This window comes from Phyllostomus discolor, chromosome 7 (genome assembly GCF_004126475.2).
Source record: "Phyllostomus discolor isolate MPI-MPIP mPhyDis1 chromosome 7, mPhyDis1.pri.v3, whole genome shotgun sequence".
Lineage (NCBI taxonomy): Eukaryota > Metazoa > Chordata > Mammalia > Chiroptera > Phyllostomidae > Phyllostomus > Phyllostomus discolor.
Genome location: NC_040909.2, coordinates 57868076 through 57889173, shown reverse-complemented (window position 1 = coordinate 57889173; position 21098 = coordinate 57868076). Strand labels below are relative to the sequence as shown.

Genomic DNA, 21098 nt, shown 5'->3' with positions numbered 1-21098 from the left:
TAGCCTGATTGTTCCCTTTCCCAAGCCCCGTACCCCAAACTAGCGTAACTTAGTAATTGGAGGCAACGTCTAGCGGCCGGCGTGTTTTATTTTATTCAGGGTATTTGCCAGAACCTGAAATTACCATGTATATTTTGACTTGTTCATTTTCTGGCTCCTACCAAATATTTATCCACTAAAGATAAAGGGATTGATTAAAATGGAATGAAGACCCCTCTGGAAAATAGGACAAAGCCCTCACTTTTATTTTAAAACTTGTGGAAAACTGAATTACTGGCTTATATGTCTCTGTTTCTCTTTGCAGTGAAATTATTAGAGACGCTGAACGAATACGAAATTGCGTCTCCCATCCGAGTGAACGCTCTCGGAGAACCCTTTCCCACGAACGTGCACTTCAAAAGAAGGCGACGGAGCATTAACTCTGCCTCTGACCCCTGGCCTGCCTTCGCCTCCTCCTCTTCCTCCTCCTCTACCTCCTCCCAGGCGCATTACCGCCTCTCTGCCTTCGGCCAGCAGTTTCTATTTAACCTCACAGCCCATGCCGGATTTATCGCTCCACTGTTCACTGTCACCCTCCTCGGGACGCCCGAGGAGAACCAGACCAAGTTTTATTCCGAGGAAGAAGCAGAACTCAAACATTGTTTCTACAAAGGCCATGTCAATACCAAGTCCGAGCACACGGCGGTCATCAGCCTCTGCTCAGGAATGGTGAGTGGGCTGGGCGCGCGCCCCTCCCCTCCCCTCCCCCGCTTTTGAAGACTTAATTGCTTTTTAGCCTAAGACTCTCACACTGCGGCGAGTCTCCTCTGGCGTTAAGTAGGAGCTGGAAGCTGGTTTGCGTCCAGCGCTTTGGATGGCTATCCCAAAGCTTGCGCTTACACTGGAGGCTCAGGAGCGCTCGAGGGGGTTCTGGATTTGGGGAGCTTTCTAGGGTCCTAAACGGGCTGAGCTGTGCTTTGCATAACACCGGGTGGCGGCTTGGAATTGGTATACAAACTTGGAGAGTTTGAAGCAAACTCGGCGGCCCAGCAGCTGCTGAGTGCAGGGAGGACACGAGTCCTCATTGTGCGTCTTGAATTGGGAATGTGGGCTGAGGATCCCCACATTCTGGATCCCCAGACGCTTGGGTCTGGGGAGTTCCTTCTGTGTGTCGTGGAGGGCTGTGCGTAATCTAGAGTCTTCGAGTACTCTTCTGGCCTTTTTTCACGAGCCAGGAACACTGAGACGGAACAGGATTGACAGGGAACAGTACCAGTCCCGGGAAGGGAAGGGTGGGCCCAGCGCACCAGGGGCGGGGAAGAGGGCGGAGCCTTCTCCGGCCAGGGAATTCGGGTGGAAACTTGGGTGTGGCGCAGTCTGATTCTGCACCCTGCTGGCTGTGTGACTCGGAGAAGTAGATGTGGTGGGAGAGAGTCTGGAGAGGCTGACCCAACGGTATTTTGGGGCTTTTATCACCCATTGGGGTTTCCTGAGAATCGGAAGAGAGAGCCTGCGGGACACTTTTCTCTTGAGAGGGAGGGCGAGAGGGCGGGGCGGCCACCTCCCAACGCTACAAACACAGACTAAGCAGCGGATCCAAGCTGGTACCCTGATCCCCTTCTTACCGCCGCCCCGACTTGCCCTCCAGGAGTTCCTACACGGCATCTGCCCTCCCCCCCTCCCCCGTGACATCCGAGAACCCGCAGTAAGATTCTGGTCCCAGTGATTGTAGCGTTGACTTTCTCAAGCGACGTGCGTTGCTGCGACGCGCGTGTGACGCAGAAACTTTCCCGCTTACGCTCTCCCAGCGCACGGCGCCTAGGTGATGCGTTAGTCTCTCCCAAAGCACCCACACTACCCACTGCCACCTTTTAAAGTGGGAGCATGGATACTTACCCAGGGTGCTCGGCTGGCCCCTCCGCGCGCTGCTGTTCCTGGGGCCAGAGATCCCCGACTGGATGTCGCATCCATCCCCATCACTCCAAGGAGTGGTCGGGTGGGGAGCTAGGAAAGCCAAAAGACTGGAAGCGGGAAGGTTTAGCTTGCCCGGACGCGGGCATTGGGATGAGCCCGTTTAACCCCAGCAGAGAGCCTGGCGCCGTAGCACGTAGTCGCGATTGTTTGGGGGTGGACGGATACAGCAGTTCGGAGAAGGCGGTGAGGGGTGTTGCGGTGAGTCATCGCTGCCTCAAGACCTAGGTAGGACGGGAACCCAGGAATCCTCCTGTTCTTCAAAAGGTAACGGCCAGCCGGGCTGGACGTAAGTCAGGCGCCAGTACCAAAAGCATCACAGTGACTGTAGATCCCGAGTCTGTAACACTCAATTTCAGAACCTAACGGTTAGAGCTGCGTCTGTAAGTCAAGTTTGTAAACAGCCTTTACTCCTCCCCCGCCCCGCCTCCACACCCCGCTGAGTGGCCCCGGCAGTTGAATGAATATTTTACTGCGCAGGAACTCAATTTCTATTGGCAATTTTAGGCAGTAATTCGCACGTGGAATGGCGAGTGGTAACTCTGAGGGAATGAGGCCCAGGCTTCAGAAACGGTGGCTAGTGTCTGCAACCCTATTTATATCGTATTTAATTTGCAATCTGCCTCTTTGGGGGTGGGCTGTTTAACATACACTTAAATATATGCACGCTTCAGTAATTAATCTAGCCCCAAACCCTTGCCCCTTTGTCTTCCTTCTGGAATTTATCCCCCCCCCCCCCAGACTTCCCCTTACCATTTTTTGTATCAGTAGAATTGTTAAGCTCGTGTTGTTCTCTCCCAGGAAATGTGCTAGAAAATCTTTCACTCTCCAGAGTAAGCCGTGCTGTATCCCCTCCCCCACCATACACACACACCTCACCCGTAAAGTATGTTTCCCTGAACTCCATCTCAGAGGTGTCTCACGTTTTCCGAGCTACCCTAACCCAGTTTTAGCCTTCCTTACTTCTCTCCTGCTGTCTCATTAAGACTATGTCTAAAAAATATTTCCATCTGGTTTTCTTCCAGTCTTTTTTCTCTTATTTCTGCCAGTAACAGATTAATGATGACGGGGTGCAAAATCACATCACTACCCTGTTCACTGACTCTGCATAGCTCCTCACTGCCCAGTGAACAGCTATAAACTCCATCTGGTACATCAAACCTTTTACAATATACCTTCTCACCCCTCTCACATCCAGATGTCCAGGGGGATCTCTCAAGCTTCCTCCACAAGTCCTGTATTTCAGGCAGTCTGCTTTTGCTTCTTTTTCTGAATTAACTCCCATCCTAATCCTACCTCATTGCCTTTGGGCCTTTGGATTTCTTTGCTCATCTCACCCAGCAGCGCATGCTCTAATTATGTCTTTCTTTTGAAGTGAAACTTACATATCTTCTTTTCCAGAAAATCTCTTCCTGGTCTTGTAGACTGCTGTTATGTCTCCCTCTCCAACTTCATAGACACTTATCTGTATTTCTCCTATGGTTCTTAGTATGCTTGCCTTTGTATTATGGTTCTTGGTATTGTGTGTTCTGTCCCTTTCACCTTGGCAGCAGGATCAACATCAATTCATTTCTTTCCTGTATTGGAGCTTTATATATTGTAGGTACATAGTCTCTATGCTTGAATAAATGTTTGCCATGACCAAGAAAGGATTATTCTTTGATCAAGCCGCTATTTGTGGATCAGCAAGAAAATTAATTTGGCACCATATGGATACCATGTATTGAACTCTTATGTGCTTTGCCCTATAATGAGTACTTTACATCTGTATTATCTCATACAAAATCCTTACAACAACCCAATCCTCAAATAACTCATTTTACAGATTGGGACACTGAGGCTCTGAGAGTTAGACACTTGCTCAAAGCCTCACAGCTCCTAAGCAGCAGAACTGGGGCTGCCACTCAGCCTCTCTGACCCATGCTCTTAACCATACAGAGCGTGAATCTATATTCCTAATGAGAATTTCAGGGGTTTGTTTGTTTGTTTGTTTGGTGTTTTGTTTTGTTTTGTTCAGGCACCAGAGTAAAGTCAGGATACCTGAGTTCTAGATTCAGCACTTGCACTATTCAGATGCTTCTGTACCACCAAAAAGGAACTTTGGATAAGTCACTTCCTCCCTCTGGGCCTCAGTTTCTTTTTTTTAGCAGAGGTGCCAGATCCATACCAGATGGACTCCCAGCTTCTTTCCCAGTATTTATAGCCTGTCTCTAGTAGGTTTTACATATGGTAGTATGTATCCTGTACTGTGTTCAGAGTATACCAGAGTTGTGTATTGAAACAGAGAGAGCTGCCTGGATGATGTTAAATTTGTTAAATCATTTCTCTATTCTGCTGCTCTGTTGCTTAGTCTCACCACACCAGAGTTGTCGCCTCATTGAGTCAGCGGCCCATATATCATGTGGGGAACCTTCTTTAAAATAAGATTCTAGACCTTACCCCTGAAAGTTACAAATTTGCAGATGAAAGACAATGCCCCAAATCTGAATTTTTAGAAAACGTCCCAGGGAATTTTGCCACTTAGCTGGGTTTGGGAACCAGTGTCTTAACTTAGTGCTTCATAAACTTTATCATAAGAATACCATGGAGTCCTCATTAAAATTCTCACTCCTGGGCGCTATTCTGAGATTTTTGATTCAGTAGGTCAGATTTGGGGTGGAGCGTGATTATTTGAATTTCAAACAAATTTCCAGATGATGCTAATGACCTTTAAGGACAGTCATTCCCCTTGTATCCAGGGGAAGGTTAAAGGCCTCTGCTTTGCTCTTCTTCCCCCCCCCCCCCTTCTTCTTCATCTTTTTTCAGTGCAGGAAAATGAACAATGAAGGATAAGAGAAGGGCTTGGTTTCTCCCTTTAAACATTGCATGACATGGGGAACTTCTGTGCTCTTGTAATGTTTGGTTTGGGTGGTTCAACCTTGAGACCTCATGCATCATTTGCAAAACTTGCTGGTATGTGGGAAGGAAAGGAGAAAGGATTACCTCTTTCAAGGTACTTAGAATGATTGGCAAACACAAATTGTATCCTAGTGATCAGAAGCTAAACACCACAACACCAAAAGCCACTAATGTGTTCTAAGCCCTTACAAGTTGTCACTTTGCTAAACACTTTAAGTGCATTATCTCACTTAATCTGCAGGATAACCCATTGTAGTGAGTATTTTTATCCCTAATTGATGAACAAGGAAGCATTTAAGGAAGTTGCCCAAAGTGGGTGGGTGAGTGGCAGTGCTGGGACTAGAAACTAGGGAAGCCCAACTCCAAAGGCTTTTGCTGAATCACTCCTTATCGCAAAGGGAAGGGCTGGTGAGAGACTCATGTGCTAGAGTCACAGGTGGCACCACCATGAGTGCCTTGTGGTCAACATGTACTTCCTGAACCTGAATTCATGATATGGCTTCCAAGGATCAAGTTTTCCCTTGGAGCTCAAACCTGTCTTTAAGTTTCCAGGCTGTCTTCACACAAAGAAACACTCTCTTTCAAAAAGTTTATAGAAGGGAATATGTGATTAGAATTTCAGCACCAAGGAAGTGTGTCTCAGAGATAGATTTGGATAGCAGGTGCAATAGTGTAGAATTAAATCAAGGATAAGGTACCAGTGTGGCAGAGAATAAAAATAAACTGCTTCTCCAAATGTGTCACAGCATTTTAGGTTTAAGCAGCCCTCATGACAAAGGGATTGGGTAAAATGGCACCATCTCCACTTTGAAATGTTTCATTGTTTATTAAATCAACCTCTCCTCTCCTCTTTTGCAGCTGGGCACATTCCGGTCCCATGATGGGGATTATTTTATTGAACCACTACTGTCTGCTGATGAACAAGAAAATGAAGAGGAACAAAACAAACCCCATGTGATCTATAGGAGCAGCACCCCACAAATGGAATCCTCGATAGGAGGGCATGCATGTGCCACCTCAGGTATTTGCTTCTTGCTTCAGCAGAGATCCCACCTCTGTGAGATGGATTAATTGTCATGCTACAAAGCACTACCATTTACATTGTCTTTTATTTGATATTCAAGTGAGGTAGGTATATCTCCATTGTACTGATGTGAAAGCTAAAGAGAGTGTTAGCAACACTCTCTTGTGGTTGCACAGCTAATAAGTGTCAAGACCAGGATTCAAACTCAGATAGCAGTGACTCCCAGCCCACTATGGGCAGAGTTGTCTCTTTTGTTGAAGTTGCTAATTTTTATGATTAAGCTTTAATAATGTTCTAGGCTATTATAGCCATATATTCAGTTAACGATTGTTTATGTTTCTTTTCTATTTACTTATGTTTTTACCATGTAAAGTTACAAAACAGTCTTACAAATGGAACTTATAAAACTTCTGTGTTTCTTGGAATTTTTCCTGTCCGCCTCAGGTTAGCTCATGTTCTGTGGCTTCAGGAAATACAGGGTGGAAGTCTGGGTTGCACAGTCAGGTTTCTATCAGATGTGTCTATGCCTACAGCTAGATTTCCTTCCATCCTAGCCAGATTTGTTGAGGCTTTATGCTGACAATATTTGGCCATTGCCAAGGATGTGTCTGTTATTCTGGGCACCCACTAAAGCTTATGCTTATCCGTGTTACCCAGTCTGTAGTTTTGAAAAAAAACCCTTCACTGTCCTTTAAGCCTGGTTACTTTCTCTGTGATGATAGCTTATGATTAGAAATCAACCCTCAATTTATTGTCTGTGTGTGCGTGTGTGTGTGTGTGTGTGTGTGTGTGTGTATTTAATTCTTAGACTTTCCATTTCTACAAATTTATCTTTATCCCCATTTTCTATTTTTAAAACTTGCTTTTCTGGATTAAATAACTTCTCAGGGTCTTTCTGGCCTCTCTAAATAAGATAAAAATTTAAGACCAATAGCTAGTTTCCTAAAATGCTTCCCAAACAATCACTTGTTTCATCTCATCTCTGTGTCACATTCTTCCACTATGACAGTGGAGTGTCCTAATCCCTCCTGGATTTATTATTTCTAAAGTGAATCATTGAATAAAAGAACATTGGTTGTCTATAACCTGGAGTAGTCAAGTCATAGGAAGTAGCATCGTAGGACATAGCACTGTGGGACTTTTGGCTTTATCCCACCCAATGCCCTGTTCTTACTACCAGGGCTGGGTGGACTCTAACTGATATACTCTGTCTGTTAGACTGTTTAAAGAGCCAAGGGGTGGAAAGGGAGGATGAATGAGGAGGGTACTTAGAAACAATAGTCACAGCAGCTTGCATGGTGCCAAGACTGCCAGCTGCTAGCAAGTTCAATGGGAAAATATTTATCATACTTTTTTGACCTTGCTGATAAGAATGTTAACATTTGCTTCTTGACTTTCCAAATCTGAATTATCAAGTGCATATTTTATGCATGTGTATAAATATATATATATGTGTGTGTGTATATATATACACACACATATACACATATATAACATGTGATAGAAAGGAAATATATGATTCCTTCCTTTCTGGCTTACTGATATATGTTCCAAAGATACTTAAATAATATTTTCATTGATCAGTTTGTTGACCAGTGGTACTTTGTGACATTCTTCTGTCCTGAAGTGATGGAAAACTAACATTTTTTAAAAACTACCATTTATTACTATTTTCTACTGGTTTGGGGCAAAGCACTCTACCCACACAACTTCACTTAATCCTTACCAAAGCCTGTAGGGTGGGTAGCATTCTTAACCTCCATCGGACCTGGTAAAGGAGCTGAGGCTTTCAGATATGAACAACTTACAATCTCACAGCTAGACCATAACGAACACCCATGTTTGCCTGCCTTGTTCCATGATTTGTTTTCTCTGTGCAGGTGTGGTATGTGTGCATGTGTGTACATGTGTGTGTGAAAGAGAGAGAGAAGAAAGAGAGAATAATATTCAAAATATCCTCAAGGTTTTAAAAAATTAATTACTCGAGTTAATGGACATTTGGTTGACTTTTTGGGGCTAGAAGACAAGTCATTCTCAAAACTTGTTAAAAACACAAAGGAAAGAGAATCTGAAAAGGTGAAGATTAAGGACAGCAGAAGATACCCTGCTTTTTCAAAAAGCTTATTTGGGCTCTGGTCATTATTGGTATTGGGGCCTTTAAGTGCCACATTCCAAATCACCACTACCAATTTTTCCTTTTCCTTCTGATTTTGGCTTGTTAGTGACTAGTGTTGTATGCCCTTCCTCCATTCAATGGCTTTGATTGGCTCTGGCAAAGGTTGTTGCTGGAGTCTGCTACTCTGGTTTATCTCCTCTGGCTGCTCCTGCATCCCTTCTCTCAGCTCAGATGCAGGAGGCTCACAATACCTGGAAAGAACTTTGAAACATGACACAGTTCACCAGTAGCCATTAGAGGGATGAAGCAGCAGGTCATGGAAACCTCTGAAACCAGGTAGCCTTTGCACAGGGAGTGAAATAGGTGAGGGTGAAGGGGGTGTGGAGAAAACACTCAGTCCAGAGAGGAAAGCATCCTCTCTGTAAATATCAATCCATTTATCCATTCAGCTTTAGGTCTTCCCACCCTGCACCCCAAGAGCAATGAGTGACTGGTAACCCAGGGTAAATTTTAGAAGTACCCTCTGAGCCTCATACAAATGCACATTTTTTTTATTGTTGTTCTATTACAGTTGTCCCAGTTTCCCTCCACTGCTTTCTCCTGCCCTGCCTGTCCCCGCATCCCCACCACAGTCAATCCCCACCTGATGTCCATGTTCTTTAAACAAACAAAACCTCTCTACCAGACTAGAGAGATGGAGGGAGAATCATTGGTTTTAGTAAGTGCTCCAAGTGATTCAGAAGTTCAGCTAAAGAAGAGTCCCTGCTGAAGTTGGTTTTAGGATACTAACCACTGTCCATAGCTTGTTGTTTGCTTTGCCCTGGACTTGGCTTTCTCCATTATTGTTTTCTGTGTCATCTCTTCTCACAGGGTAATAGACTATTTGAGCTGGAGGAAACCTTAGCAGTCAGCTCTAGGCCACCATGCTAACTGAATGAACAAACCATGCTATAAATGAACAAACTTTAGTCCTAGGATGTTAAGTTATATATTTCCAGGAGTGATAATCTATATATTCAATATCAATCCATTAGAACTTAAGATAGCTCAATCCTTGGAACAGACCCTGGGGGTCCCTGCTGAGCTGTGTGTAAACCTTTAGTTGCTGGATCAGGGAGTCTACCCAGGACAGGGCAGTATGGCTCTTACCTCCTGCCTACAGATGGGACATAAGTCATGCTCATTTCTGATTCTTCACATATATCTAATTTTCAAAGCAAGATTCTGAGATAACATGTTAAAATGACATGTATAGAAAAAATCTTATAAAGTGAAAAAACTTCATGGGTTTAGAAAGACATCTACAACTTAATTTACTCATTCCTGTGTGCATTTACTCATTTAGCCGTAAAGTATTTATGGAGTAACTCCTCTGTGCCATGAGGATAAAACCGTAAAACCTGGAATTATCTTTATGCCAGTTATTTATTATGTGACCTCAAGCACATTTAGAGCATAAAGGAAGAATAACATATACCTTTTAAGGGACTAGACAGGACTAAGTGAGTATGAAATAATGAAGGCTCCCAGAACAGTGTTTAGAGACAGTAAACAATCACTGAATGGTAGATTTTTAAAAAATTATTATGAAAGTAGAAATTAAAACACTATTGCAAGGGAAGAAAAACTTAAAATATCAAAACCCAAAGTTAACCAGGTGATTAAGCTTAGACTTTCTTGGTAGCATGGTCACAAAGGGCTTATGGGACTTGGCCAAGGTCACCCTGCTAGCCAGTGGTGAGGCTGAGAGCCCCTTCTGTCTGCTTGCTTTCTCTACACATAATGCTGCATTTGAAGATTTTATTTCTTGAAAGTTTCTCTTGGCCCAGCGGCTGCCCTTCTGTGCTGTATCTGTTTTGCCATCATTGGATATGTGTGCGTGTGTGTGCATTTGGGCCACTTGAATGTATCTGCATTTATTTGTGATTTTCATCCTGTTTGTAAGTTTCTCAGGATTCAGGATGGCATGTGGGGAGTTTTTTTCTTTCCCATGGTGTCCCCTGTGACTACAGGGTCCCATAAACAATGGGTCCCCAGTAGAGTTCATTGAGCCCTCTTCTTGCCCTGCACACTAGGGCGGCCAAGTGTCAGGCCCATGGGATCCATTCAGGAGAGTTTGTTGTTTTTGTAAGCCACTTTTGCCCATCCCTGTCACATTGCATTTCCAGATGAAACCCCAAGTTCTATCACACAGACACTCTCTATTTGACCCTGATTTTTACATAAGGGAATTTAGTTGTTCTTATCAGTGAGATAGATGTGCTCAGTGGGTGAGTGAGAGAAAGCAGAGGAGTAGGCTAACAGGAAAAAAAGTTATTTTGTTTGCCTGGGCATAAAAGACAGTGTTTTTCTGTTACTAAAATACCTCTCTCACCCTCCCATCTCAGCAAGGTCTGCTGTTTATTTTTTCTTAAGGCATTTAGGAATTATATACTGATTGACCCATTAATGCCACTTCTTTTTTTAAAGATTTTAGTTATTTATTTTTAGAGAAAGAGGAAGGGAAGGAGAAAAAGAGGGACAGAAACATCCATGTGTAGTTCCCCTTGTGCACCTCCTACTGGGGACCTGGCCCGCATCCCAGGTATGTGCCTGACTAAGAATCGAACCAGTGATTTTTTGGTTTGCAGGCCCACTTTCAATCCACTGAGCTACACCAGCCAGGGCACATTAATGCCACTTCTAAGGAAATAACTGGACAATTGTGTAAAAATATTTATGGGAGAATACTCAATACAGTATTGTTTATTATAAAAAATGCTGGAAACAACATAATGCCCATCAGTATGGGGATATATCAATAATTTATAGGTGTGCATTGGGTGGATTCCTATGCAGCCATTAAAAATGATGACATAGATGTATGTTAACAAACAGAGAAATATGTGTATTTAGTGAATGGGCAGTGATGATTTAATGTATATGGTATGATCTCATTTTTAAAAAAATAAGTGTGTGTAGATGGATGTGTGTAAAGAAAAATATCTGAAGCAATATGCATGAAAATGTTAATAGGATTATTTTTGGTTGGCAGGAACATAGGCAACCTTTACCTCTATATTTTATATTCTTAGATGCTTGCCATGGTTCTGTAATATTTTCATAATTACCAAACGTAGTTTAAAGAGGAATGGGGGTAGTGGCATATAGTTATTTTGTAGCCCCATGGCACTTGTCACCAGGGACCAGCAGCCAGGCCAAGATCCCATGGTTTGCTTCTTTCTTTTTTCAGGGGGAAAGGGGGATGAGATAGTTTCAATACCACACAGATAAAAATCCTGCTTTTAGCTACTTCTTTGGAATCCTGGGCCTGATCAAAGCTGAGGGTTCCCCTAAACCCATTTAAATTAGGCCTGTGCCTATTCAACTGACCTTGGGGATCAATGGTTTAGTCTCCATTAGGAACTGGGGACTCTGTCCATCACCTCCATTAAAATGCACTGTCACTTCTTGGTTGGGATCCCAAGGATATGATCATAAAATCTGAAAAATATAAGGTGATAATTAAAGTCATAATTTGTTGGACTCATATTATGTGCATATAGGATCCCTGTGCTATACACATTCTATACATTATCATATGTAATCTACTCATCAACACTATAGGGTAGGTATTATTATTCTTATTTTACAGTTGAAAAAAATTACAACTCAGGAAGGTGCTAATAGGAAGTCCTAGGAGCAATTTGTTCTAGTAGGAAGTAGGGCTGACTTGAGCCCAAATCTGATTCCAATACGTGACGCTGGGGGACAAATTACCTAGAAAACACAAATGGAAGAAGCTGCCATCTAAAAAATCCTTTTTCACTTAAGATTTCAGAACATCTTTTTTGACCTTCATCTAATCTAATTTCTAAATGATACAATGGCTAACATTTGTTGAGCTTGAATTATGTGGCAGACACTATCCTACATGCTTTAATGGATTAGGTGTTTTAATCCTTACCTCATCCTCGACTTTGCACTTGAGAAAACAGAGATACAGAGAAGTCCCTGAAGTTCACTTACCCAAGGTCAAAAAGCTCATAAACACACCCTTTTGTCCTGATCCCATTAGAGGGTTTTTCTCCTACTGCTTTGTTGATTTGATTGTATTCACATATGAAATACTTTTTCCAGTGGGATTCTTTACAAGTCTTCCTAGAATTTGATTTGATTTGTGGAGGGCTTCCTGGTGCCCGGAATTCCCACCAAAGGCTAATGACTCACTGCAGCCTTGTGTCTCCAGCATGCCTCTGTTGGAGTGAATACTTGTTACACATTAACCTCTGGGATCCATTAATAATTTAGCATAGATTAGATGATTAGATTAGCTGCCCGGAGAGTGGAGCCCAAATGGAGTGAGAGACAGAGCGAAGGAGCAGACAGACCTCTGAGGGGGCTTTAAGTAAACAATTCTGGGACAGCTCGAGGCTTCCAGGCAGTAACAGAAGCTTTGGCAGACCTCACGGTCCTTCTGGGCTCATTCAGGTCAGTGTTGTTGGCTAATTAGTGATTTCGGTGAGAAGCCTGTCTGTCTCCACTTTCCCACACACTTTCTTTCCCTCAGACCTTTCCCCTCAGACTTTCAGCCTGTGAACACAAGGACAGGCAACATGTGAGGAGCTGTGTGCTGGGTAACGAGCAAGCACACTGTGGGTTATTTCACTTACTCCTGGAAGAGCTCACTGAGAGGAAGATGCTCCAGGCACTCCCATTTTACAAGTGAGAAGACTAAACTTGGAGAGGTCAGTGAACCAGGACTGATTTGACCTTTAAAGATAGTTCCTGCTATTTGGGGTTTATCGTTTTGACTTAAATTCCTTTCACGTACTCCTTTTTGTTCCTCATCAGTCTCTGTACCTTTTTGTTTGTTTTATATTTCTCAAGGAGTTTATGATTAATAAAGTCAAGTATAAGCAATGACCTCTAAAATTCTTTGTAAATTATTAGAAAATTACTGTTTTAAGTAACTGAATTCTTGAGCTTATTTCTTCAGCTTATCTTCTTTGTGGCATGTATGTAAAAACATTGCTCTTTTTGACATTGAAATCTATGGTACAACATTCCAGCAAAATGATTAAAGGACAGTAAAAAGGAAACTGCTACAACAGGAATAGTTTCTTCTCTCATTTGTTCTTATTTCTTCTTTGAGGGTTTTTTTTTTGTTTTACTTTTCATCTTGTTTTTAAAAAGGTATTTTAGAGCCAATGGTAAAATAAACATGCCACCTACATTTAATAATGACAAAGATTTTCCACATTTGCTGTTTAATTTTCCTTTATCTAGAGAACTTTAAACTAAACTCAGGTATCATGACATTTCCTTTAAAGAGTCTAACATACCTATCTGGAAAATGAAGACATTTTCTTATAAAACTGTAACATTATTTATGCTGGTTATCAAAATTAACAATAACTTCTCCTTAATCACATAAAGAGTACCTAATTAAAAATGTTCTAACTGTGCCTAAAATGCCTTTTTATAGTCCTTTTGCTTAGACTGTGATCTAAACAAGGCCCACACATTGCGATTGGTTATGTCTTTGAAGTAACTTCACTTGTTGTCGTTGTTGTTAAAACTGCTGTTGTTTCAGTTTTACTTTTGCTCCTGTGGCCCCTTTTTCCTTTCTACTTTCACTCTTTGATTCACCTTTATCATAAGGTCAGGCTACATCTACAATTTGGAAGAGCAGAGCCAGCCCCCAAGCCCAGAGCAGGTACCAAGAATGCAGCCATGTAGCCATGGAACAAGCCACTTATCAGAGTAATTTCATTGAGCACAAAAGGCAGTGGGCTTAGGTGGGTGATCTTCTTGACACATTGTCTGGAGAACCTTGATAGGCCTATTAAAAAAAACACATTTTAAACACACACACACACACACACACACACACACACCAGTAGAAAAATCCTCACTTTATATTATTTGCTGAGATGACCTTATCTACCATTCAAGGATTTCACTCCTGTGTGTTTTGAAGCCCAGAAGAGATAGCGTGCAGTTGGGGCTGTTTAGGCTTGGACCTAAAATCAGGGCTCCTTATGTGTGAGAGGTGCTTTCCTGCTCCCTCCACCAGCCCTTTGGTTACTTCTGGATCCAGAGACAACCTGAAGGCTACCTGCTTCACCTGTAGTCCCAAATCAGGTCCTTTCTCTGTCACCTATCATCAGAGCTTGGTTGTTCATGTCACTTTGCTTCAGAAACCCACTGTCTGCTAAGGCAAAAGGGTCACACAGGTACTTGCTAATTTGTTCAACCCCTGAAATAGGTTAAGACACACACCCCCTCGAAAGAAGGGATATAAGAAATGGCAGAAGGCTGGGGCAGAGGGCTGAGCAGTCAGAGGGTGTTTGGAATAAATTTGAGGGCCCTCAGACCCTTCACCTAAGAGAGCTGTCTTTTTGAAGTAAGATATTGTAGAATTTCTTGGTGCTCCTCATCTCAGGGAATAAGCCCACTTGTTTAATAAAGTGCTCTTTAACCATGCAGTTGAGGTTTAAATAATTAAACTTTGTATCCACCAAAGTTAGGTATTTTAAAATAATCAGATTGTTATAGAATCATTATTGTAGCCATTTATGGGTGACCAGAGTCTGCTTATGTATGGGCCAGACTCCTGCATGGACATTCTGTACAACTGAAAATCATTAATAATAGGAAGCATTCTGAGTCTCACAAAAGGAGCAGGAGGAAATAGAAGATGTGATTCTTTTTGTACATGTGGGCAGTAGGCTTTAAGGAACGAAATCAAACAGACAGCAAGTGTTGGCAGAACTCTTCCTTTTTTATTGATTCCCATCTCTCATATGACATTAGAATTAGACTGGGGTGTTGAAATGCAGTTGGCCTGTGGCATACGGAAAAACTTGAAGTTGATGTGATTGGCCTCAGCATTTTTCTGTTAGGAGTTTGTTTGTTTGTTTGTTTATAAATCTTTTTATTTCGTAGTGTTTTCTTTCCATTTTTCTATTAAGTTATGATTTACGTGTAATGACAGTCATCCTTTCTAGTGTAGAGTTCTGCACATTTTAGCAAATGCATATAGTCATGTAACCATCCTCACAATCAAGATATAGAGTAATTCCTTTGACGATTACAAATAAAGACATTATAAACGTCTGCATACAGGTTTTGGGAGAACATACATTTTCATTTCATTTGGGTAAATACTTAGGCAGGAGATTGCTGGGTTATACGGTAAGAATATGTTTAACTTTCTAAGACTGCCATCTGTTTTTCAAAGTGGCTAAACCATTTTGCAGCCCCACCAGCAGGGTGTAGAAGTTCCATATTTACTGTATCCTTGCTAACGTTTGTTATTGCCAATATTTTGTGTGTGCTTTTTAATTTTAGCTATTCTAATAGTGGTATCAGGTCATAGTTTTATTTTGTATTTCCCTAATGACGAGGCATCTCTTCATGTGCTTATTTGCCATCCACATATTTCTTTGGTTAAGTGTCAGTTTCAAATATTTTGCCCATTTAAAAAAAAAAACTGGAATGTTTTCTTATTATTGAAGCTTGAGCTTTCCTTATATATTCTGGATATATGCCCTTTATCAGATATGTAGTTGCATATCTGTGGCTTGTCTTTTTCGTTGTCTTCATTTGCAGACACTTACTGCCTATACGACCTCTTTATTTTATTGCAAACATTTCATGCACCACAGATGTCGTGCTGTCATAGGACTACACCTACATTACAGGAAAGCATGGTGCAGGGTTCAGTATAGAATTTACTTAAGACACTGGTGAAGAGAGATGGACAAGGAAAGGCTTATCTATGACTTGCTCTTTAAAACCAGTGTCTATGCCAACAGAAAAGGCATGTTATTGTTGTTTTTATTTCTAATTAGTATATACAGGCAACTTTCGTTTTTAAGCCAGTGTACTTTATGATAGGAACGTGTTCTCTTGATTCATAAGTGAAACAGTTATAAAGGAGTCTTTGGATACCCGTGAATGCAACCATGTTCTTTTCAACATAGCACACATGGGAAAGAAAGAGAAAGCCAGAGGACAGTGAGACATAGAGGGCTTGGTGGTGTGAAATCAGCCCTCTCTGACCACACGTTCTGGGGGGGAAGAGGAATGGGAGACAGGGCTCCATTATTTCCCACAGTTCCTATCTTGTGCTTTGTAGGCAATACAAGAGTTTCTCCAAAGTTTTCCGAATCCTCACATTTGATACTACTCCATTGTAACAAGTCAGATTAGAGAGAATGGAAGTGGTTTTTAGAAATGATCTGTTTTAGCTGGTCTAAAATAAAAACTTCACAGTAAGTAGTGGAGATGTGTACATTGTACCTCCCTTGATACTATTTAATGTCAGCTACAGCTCACTTCTTTTGTGTTGGTCTCTCTGTCGGGGCTGTTCTGTCTCCTACCTGCCCACCCTGTCTACTGTTGCGTCATTTTTTCCGGACCCATTCTAAGAGAGACAGTGGCCAAGAGAATGGACTCTTGGGTTTTGCTTTTTTTTTTTTTTTGAATCTTAGGACTTCATTTTTCATCATTATTTACTTTTATCTTATAAAATATGAGAATCCCTACATTTTTAATACTGGAAGAACTTGAGAGAGAACTTCTATTCCAGTTCTTTTCTTCATTGGTAGGAGGATCCAGGCTCAGAATTTCACAGGAATTCATAATCTTGGAGCTACAGTGAATGGCAAGGGGGGCCCTGAACACAGGCCCCTCACTTCTCAGAAAGGCTGCCTGTGGAGGGTGCCTAGAAAGAGGACGTTCAAAAGTGCGACTCAGGTGAGGTGTTGGAAGCACCACTGGGTTTAAGTGTAAGAGCAGTTAAGAAAAAAAACAGTGGATTCATTTAAGTTATCTTAAGGCTATGGAAAAAGATATTAGGCTTTTAATTCTTTTAAGAAGTTAAATTGTTGCAGTAAGAGCTGAATTTACAGCACCCACATATCTGAGCTAGGCCAGGTGCTGCGAGAAGATAGCCTGTGGTTGGGAGGGTTCCTGTGAGTGAGTTTCCACTGTGATCAGAGTGCAGTGTGCCCCTGCAACCACTCATTGCCATGGTCGCTGGAACATGGACATCAGACAAGAAAGGATTTGTACTGCAGGCTGCAGTATACAAACTTGTCCTCAGTCCGGTGTGATCTGGGAGACTTGTGTATCAAAGGAATGTGGGAGATATGCTCTCCAGGAGTTGCTCAGAAGCCTTTTTAAACAGATGCTGCCCAACTGCTTTTTAATCTCTGATAAGGGAGTGATACCTAGACCCACCACACAACTTGGGGCCACCCAGGAGCTGCAGTCAGATAGCAGTAGGAAGCCCTGGATCCAGTCCATTCCAACAGCCTTAAAAGGGTGCTCACCCTCAGGAATGAGTCACCATGGCCAACACCCTGGAGTGTCTACTATGCCTCAGGCCCTGTTTCTGCACTTTTTATGTGTATTAAGACATTTAACTCCCCCGTTAGGGAGGGACCATTAGTATTTCCATTTCACAGTTGAGGACGTGGAGATAGAGAGGGCTTAAGTGACTTGCCAAGGTCACACAGACTGTTGTGAAGCAGCTGGGATTTGAACATAGTTCTCTCTGACTTCCAGGCCAAAATTCTTATCTAGCATATCACACTGCCTCAGTATTCACTCTGCAAACATTTAATGCCTGAAACACACTGTCGTATAGGTCAGCCAGTACCCTCGAGTGTTGCCTGAGGCCTTGAAATGTGTCTAGTGCCACATGTTGGAATGACAATGTGTTGGATATTGGGTTAAATAGAATAGTATATTATTAAAATTCATTTCACCTGTTTTTTTTTTTACTCTTTTTAAAATGTGGCTGCTATAGACATCCTTAACTTTCATGTGTGGCTGACATTTTATTTCTGCTGGAGAATGCTGGCCTGGAGGATTCCAAGCCTTGTCACAAAGAGGCCACTGACACTGCAGGGTAGCTGTGGGCAGCTGGCACCCCACCCGCCAGAATGGCCTATCTCCCCTATTGCTAAGAGATGGAACAAGTCAAAACCAACATTCCCCAAAGAGTTTTTTGCAGGATATTAATAGCAAAACCAGTCTCCTAGTAAAATATAGGCTTGGTTATGTTCAGGATTTTATATTACTTGAAACAGATATTCTTTAACTATATTCTTAAGTTGTTTCAAGTGTGCCTCGATTTCCTCATGGATGAAATGAGGAAATTTGCTTACTTATTGATCAAATGTTTTAAGTGAGCTTTGCTTTCTTGTTGCCACACAACTAACTGGAATCATTTTGAACATAACATCCCTACCATATCTAGTTGCTATGAGGAATAAGCAGATTAATCCATACAAAGTGCTTAGAAGAGTGTCTGACGTGGAGGAAAGCTCTCAACAACAATTCCAGGACTGTGAAACTCATTTTCACCGGAGGCCACTTTAGCCGCCTGGTTGCCTTCAAAGGGCCAAATGTAATTTTAGGACTGTATAAATGTAACTACTCCTTAACAGTTAAGCGAGAGCTCGGCACTGCCTCCGGGTAGAGCCAAGGTGCCAGGCCAGATAAAACAAGGTGGAGGGCCGGATTCAGCCTGCGGGCCTTGTGTTTGCCACCGGTGTTAGCCAGTATTACTTCAGCAGTCTTCGTAGTCATCACTGCATTGAGTTGAAGGAGCAGCAGGATTTTGAATGAGGAGATGCAGCAAGGCCTTTGGGGGTCGTGCCCCAGCTTGCAGACCTGAGTCAGCGAACTTAATTCCCTAGGTAGCTGGAGGCACCCACCCCTTAGAAGATAGTGTGATGACCCTTGGACATGCCTCCCACCCACCACAGCCCCTTGAACTATAGTATAAGAAGTTTCTCAGTTGGCTTCTTTCCCTCCCTGAGAAGAAGTCCGTCGATACTCTCCTCTCCATCCAGTTCTGTTTCCTGGGATGGCTCTGTCCCCATCACCTGCCCCACAAACTCACCAAGATCCTGTGTTTTCTAGTTGTTCGATTAAACCAGTGTAAACTGGCTTCTTCGGTACAAGACTTCTCAGAGCTCTTAAATTGCTAATGTGCCTGGAAGAGGTCCCAGATGTGAATGCTGTTGAAGTGTTTTTGCAAACCTACATGATTTGTTTTTGGAAATATCTTCTGGGACTAATGTTCTGTAAACCACTTGCAGGGAAACATTGTTCATAAAGGTTCTGGCCAGCTAAAAAGAAAGCTTAGCAATATAATCTCTTCCTCCACTTCCTTTTGAACGAATTTCAAAAGTACTGAGCATGGAGCACCACCAGACATGGGCCTGTCTTACACACCCTCCTACCCCTTCTCCTGAGTTCAAAGAGAGTGATGGATTTGGGGACTGGATCCATTGAGTATCCAGGGATTTACTCTTGTTTTTAAAGCTAGCAAATTGAGGACCCTTTTTTAAAAAATTAAACCTTGGTAGTTTTCATTCATGCTCTTTAAGAATTATAAACACAGAACAGTTTCCCACCCCAACTCAGCACCTTCCCTGCCGAGTTTCTGGGAACACATTGTTCTGTATTATTAGAACATTCATTGGTTTATGGCTGGTTTTGTTTTTCTGTTTTACCTTTCCCCCCAGATTTTATTTGTTTATTCACCTTCCACTGATGTTTGTTTCTCCTGTCCTTCTCTGAAGGCTTCCTTGTGTAACTCTCTGGACAGTTAAACAAAGCGTAGATCTTAGATCTAACTAGGACAAAAGGACAGGGAACTGCCTTGGCTTCCACCCTTGTTTCTGTGTATTAGCCCTTGAAGCCAGTTGAGAGGTGCAAGGGATTGCATTTCTTTACATCTGGTTACATCTCAGTCTATGTCTTCTCACTATCAGTCCCTTTGAGTTGTTACCTAGATTGAAAGTTCTGTGGGGACAGGAACTGGCCTTTTCTGCCTTTAGTTCCTTCCTTCCCGTCCTCCCTCTCTCCTTCCCTCTCTCCCTCTTTCCTGCCCACCCTACCTTCCTTCCTCCCTCCTAACTCTCCTTTCCTTTAAAGGTTCCATCTAAAATAATATTGTTTCGTTTGAGAAACCCTAATGTCAATATACTAACTTATGTAGAGAGGATATTTTGCATGCTACTAGGAAAGCTGTAACAGCTATGAAATGTTATCTTGTGAAATATTTCATGGCTCCTCCCCGTGTGTCACACACTGCTCTAGGAGTGTTTTATGTGCTATCTCTTTTCATGGTCACAGTTAGCCTTTAGGGTATTTGCTGTTATTATCTTCCTTTCACAGATGAAGAAACCGAGGCTTAGAGGCAAAGGCAGAAAAGGCAAGTAGGGGCAGAAAACGTAGGACGATGAGCCAGGGCCGGTCAGCTCCAGTACCAAGGGCAAAACTGCTAATGCTTTCTCTCCACCTTCCTCCTGGCTGTCAACCCTGGGTGGAATAGAAAGGGGGCTAGTTCCTGTCCTCCCTGTGTTCCTGGGCTGGGATTGCCCTGCCCACTTAGACCATGAGGTCCCAGGTGGCTCAGCGTCTTAGGAAGTTCAGTTAAGTTTTGATAAACCTTATAAAAATAGAGGCCAATAATTAACTTCTCAGCTGTTAATGTTAGCACTCAATTTTTCTCAGACCAGCTGCAGCTGGTAGGAAACACTCAATGAGTAACTGTCAAATAAGCTAGGCCTGCATGTTATTTTCTAAATGATTTCAGTTGTTTAGTAATGTAACATTCATTTTGTTCCCTGGCTGGTGTAGCTCAGTGGATTGAGCACCGGCCTGCAAACCAAAAAGCTGCAGGTTTGATTCCCAGTTAGGGCACATGCCTGGGTTGCAGGCCAGGTCCCCAGTGAGGGCTCTTGAGAGGCAACCACGCATTGACGTTTCTCTCCCTCTCTTTCTCCTTCCCTTCCCTTCTCTCTAAATAAATAATTCTTTAAAAAAGATATGTAAAAATATTCATTTTGTTGCATGGCAGTGTGAAAGTGGAGCTCATTTAAAACATCACCAGTAGGTAAGCAAATGTTAAAATTTTTGGCTGTGGATGATATTTAAATAATATCATCTTAAATTTTTATAATAGTTTTTAAAGGATTGCCCCAAGTTTTAATCTTGTTTCATTGTTGCTAATTTTGTTCAATTTATCTAGTCCAGTGCCTTTCACAAAATAGGTACTCAAGAAGAAATCTTTAAGTCAATTTATAATTTAGCAGGGGA

At 42.3% G+C, this 21098-nt stretch overlaps 1 protein-coding gene and 1 long non-coding RNA gene across 7 annotated transcripts in view; one reads left to right on the top strand and one right to left on the bottom strand.

The window, feature by feature from the left end:
* LOC118501658 overlaps nucleotides 1–2850 on the bottom strand; it is a 32588-nt gene extending 29738 nt beyond the window's left edge. The window contains exon 1 of one of the 2 annotated variants that reach the window (XR_004904291.1): nucleotides 1876–2850. This is a non-coding gene — a long non-coding RNA (uncharacterized LOC118501658). The remainder of the gene's footprint in view (nucleotides 1–1875) is intronic. The other variant, XR_004904292.1, reaches the window with a different exon arrangement.
* Nucleotides 1–21098, top strand: part of ADAMTS9 (ADAM metallopeptidase with thrombospondin type 1 motif 9) — a 167637-nt gene that overhangs the window by 1234 nt on the left and 145305 nt on the right. For all 5 annotated transcript variants that reach the window (XM_028518086.2, XM_036030993.1, XM_036030994.1 and 2 more), the window contains exons 2-3: nucleotides 305–708; nucleotides 5707–5869. In XM_028518086.2, coding sequence (XP_028373887.1) covers nucleotides 305–708; nucleotides 5707–5869 — 567 coding nt within the window. The remainder of the gene's footprint in view (nucleotides 1–304; nucleotides 709–5706; nucleotides 5870–21098) is intronic.